At 66.6% G+C, this 7,632-nt stretch overlaps 1 protein-coding gene across 2 annotated transcripts; it reads left to right on the plus strand.

The window, feature by feature from the left end:
* On the plus strand, window positions 1–6,210 carry Fscn2 (fascin actin-bundling protein 2, retinal). 2 transcript variants are annotated; one of them, XM_042670038.1, is made up of 5 exons: window positions 1–826; window positions 4,150–4,306; window positions 4,678–4,799; window positions 5,272–5,439; window positions 6,008–6,210. In XM_042670038.1, exons 1-5 carry the CDS (start codon window positions 1–3, stop codon window positions 6,208–6,210), a joined length of 1,476 nt encoding a protein of 491 aa, XP_042525972.1. The 2 variants fall into 2 exon arrangements, with proteins under 2 accessions (XP_042525972.1, XP_042525971.1); XM_042670037.1 differs by having other exon boundaries at window positions 4,678–4,795; window positions 5,199–5,439.
* The last annotated feature ends 1,422 nt before the right edge of the window (window positions 6,211–7,632 follow it).

Here is a 7,632-nt window from a genome sequence, read left to right on the forward strand (position 1 = left end):
ATGCCGACCAACGGCTTGCACCAGGTGCTGAAGATCCAGTTTGGCCTCCTCAACGACACCGACCGCTACTTGACGGCAGAGAGCTTCGGCTTCAAGGTCAATGCTTCTGCGCCCAGCCTCAAGAGGAAGCAGATCTGGGTCCTGGAGCCCGACCCCGGGCAGGGCCCAGCTGTGCTCCTCCGAAGCAGCCATCTGGGCCGCTACCTGTCGGCCGGAGAGGACGGGCGAGTGACCTGTGAGGCGGAGCACCCGGGCCGTGACTGCCGCTTTCTGGTCCTGCCCCAGCCCGACGGGCGGTGGGCGTTACGGTCGGAGCCACACGGCCGCTTCTTCGGCGGCACCGAGGACCGGCTCTCCTGCTTCGCCACAGCCATCTCCCCGGCGGAGCTGTGGACGGTGCACCTGGCCATCCACCCCCAGGCGCACCTGCTGAGCGTGAGCCGGCGGCGCTACGTGCACCTGTGCCGGCAGGACGACGAGATGCTGGCGGACGGCGACATGCCGTGGGGTGTGGACGCGCTGCTCACGCTCATCTTCCGGAGCCGGCGCTACTGCCTCAAGTCCTGCGACAGCCGCTACCTGCGCAGCGACGGCTGCCTGGTCTGGGAGCCCGAGGCCCGCGCCTGCTACACGCTGGAGTTCAAGGCCGGCAAGCTGGCCTTCAAGGACTGTGAGGGCCGCTACCTGGCGCCCGTGGGGCCGGCGGGCACACTCAAGGCCGGCCGCAGCGCGCGGCCTGGGAAGGATGAGCTCTTCGACCTGGAGGAGAGCCCCCCGCAGGTGGTGCTGCTGGCCGCCAACCACCGCTACGTCTCCGTGCGGCAAGGTAGGGACGGCCGGCGCCGCTGACCTCCTGCACGTGTCCCAGGCCTGGCTGTGCGTGTGCCCCACAGGGACACGTGTGTCTGCACACGGGAGGTGGGCCTGGGAGGGCTGCTGGGGCCGGTGGCTTCTGAACTGAGACCAGGAACGCTGGCCTTTCTCAGGACAGCATGGAGGTGTCTCTGACCTGCTGAGACTGGAGATGTGGATGGAGATGGGTGGAGCCCCTAGCGGGGGGGGGGGGAGGGGGGGCGAGGCTCACACCCAGCCTGGCGCTGTTGGTCAGGAAGCAGCCGTGGGGCCTCCCCCCACACCCCGCTCTGCCATCACCCTGAATTCTGTCTGAAGAAGGCCAAGGAGGGGCTGGGGCAGAGCACGGGCGCAGTGGGAGTGGAGTGGAGCACCACCTTCACATGCCTAACCAGGGCAGCTCTGGACGGGGGCTTGCGTCCCGTGCAAGTGGCCCAGGCGAGGGCAGCGCTGTGCAGAGCTTGTCCCAGCCAACATCTGGGGAGCAGGGCCCAGCCCAAGCCAGCAGTCCTCAGTCTCCAACCTTGGGCTCCAGGATGGCCAGACACGTCCTGACCTACAAGCACAAGGGCAGGCACAGCAACACGCAGACCCCCTCCCTATCCCCCTCAGACCCTCAGGCCATCCAGGTGAGGGGCAGTTCCTGTGCACCCCTGGAACCCTGCTCAAACCTGCGGGTGCCAGCTTTCCTGGGACCTGTGTCTGTCCAGATGATCTCTATCAGGCAAGAGCACCAGCTGGGAGCTCAGCCAGGCTCCCGGGCCTGTGCCTGCCATTGGGCCTCTGGGTCAGACCATCACTGCGCTGGCTTGTCCTGGCACATGGCTAGGTGCTAGGGTGTGGGCTGAAGACAGCATGCTGGAGCACGGAGGGTGTGAGAAGTTCCAGAGCGGGAAAAGAAGCATTGAGTTCTATGTGCGAAATACTTAGAGGGATGGAGGTGAGGGAGGTGATGGAGGTGATGGAGGTGAAGAGGGTGGAGGTGAGGGTGGTGATGGAGGTGAGGGTGGTGATGGAGGTGATGGAGGTGAGGGTGGTGATGGAGGTGATGGTGCTGATGGAGGTGAGGGAGGTGATGGAGGTGATGGTGGTGATGGAGGTGAGGGTGCTGATGGAGGTGATGGAGGTGAAGAGGGTGGAGGTGATGGAGGTGAGGGTGGTGATGGAGGTGATGGTGGTGAGGGTGGTGATGGAGGTGATGGAGGCAATGAGGGTGGAGGTGAGGGTGGTGATGGAGGTGATGGAGGCAATGAGGGTGGAGGTGAGGGTGGTGATGGAGGTGATGGAGGTGATGGAGGTGAGGGTGGTGATGGAGGTGAGGGTGGTGAGGGTGGTGATGGAGGTGATGGAGGTGAGGGTGGTGATGGAGGTGAGGGTGGAGGTGAGGGTGGTGATGGAGGTGAGGGTGCTGATGGAGGTGATGGAGGCGATGAGGGGGGAGGTGAGGGTGCTGATGGAGATAGGTTCTGGTTCTGCTGTGGAGCTTGTCTGGGCATGTGGAAATCCGTGTTCAGTCTCTAGCACTGGGCCTGTGAGGGAGGAAGGTGGGAGGCTGGTGCTGGTGGAGGGAGGGGGTGGCTTGTGTTTATCTCCTCACCCACATTGCATCTGACCTGGTCCTTGGATGAGGATCCCCTGGGCAGGCTTCCCCAGTGGGGTTCCAGCCGGGGATCCCTCCCCACCCACAGTCATTTCTGGCTGACTTGGCAGAAGTGTGCTGTGGCTCTTCAGTCTGTGGGGTGTGTGTGGCAGAGGTGCAGTGTGCAGGGGGCAGGGTTAGCTGGGGGGGCAGAGGGGGCAGGGTGGAGGTGGGGGCAGTTGCCCTGATTCACAGCAGCGGGTACTAGGGTCTGCTGTGTGTCTTAGTGCAGTGGGGCCTCAGTGTGTGTCACTTTCGGGCCAGGCTGCCCCATGCTGTCCCCCCGAGGGCCCGGTGGCATCTTGTTAGCTGCCTCTCCCGATGGCTGGTCTGCCCGTGTCTGCCAGCCTGGCAGCTCATCCGTTACTATCAAGCAGAAAGCATCACGCCCACACTCAGCAGTGAGTCTGATTACTGCGCATCGGCATCTGGGGGCCTTGCGTGTGGCCCCCCGGTGGCACCGCCTGCTCTGCAGCCACAGGGCACCCCTCTTCCCCTGGGTCACCTCAACTGTCATCAACACCAAACCCTGCAGTTCCAGACACAAGCCGGGGAAAAGGGCCAGGAGTCCCGACTGTGTCTTCCTAAGAAAATGCACATCCCACCGACCAGAGCGGAGCGCTCCCTTCCACGCAAGGGAGAGGGTAAAGCCAGCAGTCTCCACCGAAGCCCTGGCACTGTCAGGCCCGTACTTAGAAGCGGGTGCCCGGAAGATGCCTGGAGACGTGTGGGCGATGTGTGCCTGCCCCTCACCGGTGGCCTGGGAGCCAGGTGGAGGTGCGGCGGGCCAGGCCCTGTGACCTGGCTGTGCCTGGCCCCGCGGGAAGGCTCTTGGCTCACCAAACCCGCAGGCATCCCTGGTGAGGGCCAGCCTGCCTGGCCTCCCTGCTGCCCATCTGGGCCCCAGCCCGTGCTGTGCCAGCGTGGGGATGGAGAGCTGCCCACCCATGCTCAGGACACCTGAGCAGGTGAAGGGTCATTTCCTGATGACCTCTGTGGAGAGGGTTGGGCTAACTGCCACCTCAGGTGATGTAGCACTGCTCCCCCACTGCCCCAGGTCCCTGTAGCTGAACACACCCAGAGTCCCTGAGGGCTCTAACCTCTCACCACAAGGTAGCCAGTTGTCATGGAAATGGAGGTGGCTTGTGGGAGGAGCCAGAATTCATTTTCAGGAAGATCCTGAGGAAGTGTGCATAGTTGCTGCTTTTCACAGCCCAGAACCTGGGTGTCCCCTCTGTCTCCAAGCCCGGAACCTCAGCCAGAGTCCTGGACGGCTGTGTGCTCCCCTAGGGACCCCAGGAGGCAAGGGTTCGTGTGGGCAGGGCTCCCTGGTCCCTGTACCGTGGCTGTGACCTGGGCTGTACAGGGGAGAATGGAACTCCTCCACCCCTGCCCACCTGGCAGTCTGGGGTGAATCAGAGTCCGGAAGGCACCGCTGAGGAGCGAGCTGGTGCAGGTGCGGGAGGGTCTGGCTGTGGGGAGTGATGTCAGGAGTCCCCAAGGCTGCTGTGGGTGTGGCAGTGCCGTTTTCATCCCCTCTGAAAGCCGTCCTCCAACCTCCAAGCACAGAGCTTTAGACCAGGCTCCTCTGGGCTTCAGAGACACCCCAAATACAGCCCCCAGAAGAGGCATGAGACTTTCCTATCTTCCCCCTCCAGGGGTCAATGTCTCAGCCAATCAGGATGAAGAACTGGACCATGAGACCTTTCTGATGCAGATTGACCAGCAGACAAAGAAATGTACCTTCTATTCCAGCATTGGGGGCTACTGGGCCCTGGTCACCCACGGGGGAATTCAGGCCACAGCCACACAAGTGTGAGTGCCTGCCCTGCCCACCCCACCCTCACTACCTCCACCATCACCATCAGTACCTCTGCCACAGCAACCACTGTTGCAGGCTACTGGGACCGTGCATTGGGCCTGTCATCCTAGATACTCAGGAGGCTGAGATCTGAGGATCACAGTTCCAAACCAACCTGGGTTTATTATCTCTAATAAATCGCTCAGAAAGCCAGAAGTGGCACTGTGGCTCAAGTGGTAGAGCACTAGCCTTGAGCTGGAGAGCTGAGGGACAGCACCGAGTTCAAGGAATGGGCACTGGGGAGGGGTGGCTCTGTGCTCCTGCCCGGGACAGATGTGAGGTTGGGCGGCAGCCCCCGCGGCCCTGAGTCCCTCCGGCTCCGCAGCTCTGCCAGCACCATGTTTGAGATGGAATGGCGTGGCCGCCGCGTGGCTCTCAAGGCCAGCAACGGGCGCTACGTGTGCATGAAGAAGAACGGGCAGCTGGCGGCTGTCAGCGACTTTGTGGGTGAGCTCCGAGCGGGGGACAGGGCCGCGGGGTGGGCGAGCCTGGAGCCAGGGACAGGGCCACGGGGGTGGGCGAGCTCCGGGCCGGGAACAGGGCCGCGGGGGTGGGCAAGCCCCGAGCCGGGGACAGCGCCTGGGGGTGGGCGAGCCCCGAGCGGGACAGGGCCGCAGGGTGGGCGAGCCCCGAGCCGGGGACAGGGCCGCGGGGTGGGCGAGCCCCGAGCCGGGGACAGGGCCGCGGGGGTGGGCGAGCCCCGAGCCGGGGACAGGGCCGCGGGGTGGGCGAGCCCCGAGCCGGGGACAGGGCCGCGGGGTGGGCGAGCCCCGAGCCGGGGACAGGGCCGCGGGGGTGGGCGAGCCCCGAGCCGGGGACAGGGCCGCGGGGTGGGCGAGCCCCGAGCCGGGGACAGGGCCGCGGGGGTGGGCGAGCTCCTCGCCCCTCGCCGGCGCCCGTCTCACGCCACCTCCCGCAGGCGCAGACGAGGAGTTCGTCCTCAAGCTCATCAACCGGCCGCTCCTGGTGCTCCGCGGCCCCGACGGCTTCGTCTGCCACCGCCGCGGCTCCAGCCAGCTGGACACCAACCGCTCCGTCTACGACGTCTTCCGCCTGGGCTTCCGCGACGGCGCCTACCAGATCCGAGGTGGGCCGGCGCGCTCCCGCGGGGCCGGCAGCTTGGCGAGGGGGCTCCCGCGGTTTGGGGATGGGGGTCTGGCGACTTGGCGAGGGGGCTCCCGCGGGGCCGGCGGCTTGGGGAGGAGGGGGGCCGGCGGCTTGGGGAGGGGGCTCCCGCGGTTTGGGGATGGGGGTCTGGCGGCTTGGCGAGGGGGCTCCCGCGGTTTGGGGGATGGGGGTCTGGCGGCTTGGCGAGGGGGCTCCCGCGGTTTGGGGATGGGGGTCTGGCGGTTTGGGGAGGGGGCTCCCGCGGGGCCGGCGGCTTGGGGAGGAGGGGGGCCGGCGGCTTGGGGAGGAGGGGGGCCGGCGGCTTGGGGAGGAGGGGGGCCGGCGGCTTGGGGAGGAGGGGGGCCGGCGGCTTGGGGAGGGGGCTCCCGCGGTTTGGGGATGGGGGTCTGGCGGCTTGGGGAAGGGGCTCCCGCGGTTTGGGGATGGGGGTCTGGCGGCTTGGGGAGGGGGGTTTCCCGGGGCCGGGGTGCGTTCGGCGGGGCCGCAGCCCCCTCCTCCGCCCCTCCCTCCTCCGCCCCTCCCTCCAGGCCGCGGAGGGTTCTGGAACACCGGCAGCCACGGCTGCGTGCGCAGCGACGGCGAGCGGGCCGAGGACTTCCTGTTCGAGTTCCGCGAACGCGGGCGCCTGGCCATCCGCGCGGGCAGCGGCCGGTACCTGAGCGGGGGCGCGGCGGGGCTGCTGCGCGCCGACGCCGAGGCGCCCGCGGGCGCCGCGCTCTGGGAGTTCTGAGCCCCGCGGGCCGGGAGGGGGGGGACCGAGGGACCGCCCGCACCCCCACCCCACCCCGTGGAGACTAAAGCAAAGCGCGCCCTCCCCAGCTGCGTCTCTGGCCTCTGTTCCGCGCGGTGGGGTGTGGCGCGAGGGCCACCGGGGCTGTCCCCCCAGTGCAGAAAACAGGCCTGTGCTGGGCAGCTCTCCATGGCCGCAGCCCCAGGCTCAGGGGGAGGCGGGCAGGGCAGGGGCCTCCGGGGGGCGCTGGGCGAGCCAGGGCACCAGGCTGGAACAGCAATGGCGTTTACTCCACTGATGAGCACTAAACACCACCCTGACCCCTCAAGTCAGCCACACCCCAGCTGAGCGCATCTAGCTGGAGGTCTCGTTCCTGTCTGGGTCTGGCGGTCTGGCAGTAAACCAAGGCCTCGGCACAGCTCTGGCTCTCCCAGCCTGCTGTACCCTGGGGCTGGAAGGTCTGCAGTGCCCATGTCCCAGGGCTGGGCCCCTGCAGCCGATGATGTCCAGCTGATGATGACAACAGGAGGTGTCAAATACAGCAGGCAGAAGCCAGCACAGCCTGGGCCAAGGTGGGTGGGTGCAGACCCTGCAGGTCCTCCATCTGGACCAGTGGTCCTCACCGCCAGGCGGTCCATGAGCACTGGCCAGTGGCCGGACTCAAAGCTCCCACTTGGGATGTCAGAATAACCCAGAGGCCAGGCATACATGGGACCCTGCACAGCCAGCAGTGGCTGGGGGGGGGGAGGGAGGGAGGGAGGAGGGCCTCCCTCCTCAGTTCTCCAGTCCCTCCTGCCTTAGGACCAAGGAGAAGCTGGAAGAGCCCAAGGGTAGAGAAGGGTAACAACAAAAACCACAACAGCCAAGGTTGGAGCTCTGTAGAAAGGGTCACCTGTCAGCAAAGCACCTCACAGCGCCTGCACACACGCAGATGCGCTTGCACAGAGGTGGCCCGAAGCCCCCCAAGTCCAGGCCCATGCCCATCCCGTAATAAAAACAGCACCAGCAGCCGGGCAGTGCACGGCTGAGCGAGGGGGCAGGGGTGTGGGGCTGCCGTGGGCTGTGCCCCCCACCCTGATCCTAAAAGCAGCACAGTGCTGGGCACAGCCCTGGCCTTGGCACGTGGTGCCCACAGGGGCTGGCACCCGGTCCTTGTGCTTTGGTCGCGGGGGCACCCTCCCCCGGGGGGCCCCAGAGGGGCAGCAGGGCTCTGGGAGTGTGGTGGGAACTGTGGGAGCAACACGGCTGCGGCCTGCCCAAGTCGGTGCCACGTGGCTGACTGGTCTGAGCTGAGGTGGTGCACACAGTGCGAGCTGCGGAGCGGCCCTGCAGAACAAGCCCAGCTCAGGCGGGACGCGTGCACCTGGTGCGCAGCTGCCGGCAGCAAGGGCGGGAGCCAGGGGCAGACGCAGCCTCTCATCT

This window comes from Dipodomys spectabilis, unplaced genomic scaffold (assembly GCF_019054845.1).
Source record: "Dipodomys spectabilis isolate Male_0828 unplaced genomic scaffold, ASM1905484v1 ptg000512l, whole genome shotgun sequence".
Classification (NCBI taxonomy): domain Eukaryota; kingdom Metazoa; phylum Chordata; class Mammalia; order Rodentia; family Heteromyidae; genus Dipodomys; species Dipodomys spectabilis.

What these genes read in the sequence shown, in the direction of transcription:
- Fscn2 (XM_042670037.1), top strand. Translation starts at nt 1, where the DNA reads ATGCCGACCAACGGCTTGCACCAGGTGCTGAAGATCCAGTTTGGCCTC. An exon ending in CTACGTCTCCGTGCGGCAAG is followed by an intron (nt 827 to 4,149) that starts GTAGGGACGGCC and finishes TTCCCCCTCCAG; the next exon opens with GGGTCAATGTCTCAGCCAAT. An exon ending in TGGCGGCTGTCAGCGACTTT is followed by an intron (nt 4,796 to 5,198) that starts GTGGGTGAGCTC and finishes GCGAGCCCCGAG; the next exon opens with CCGGGGACAGGGCCGCGGGG.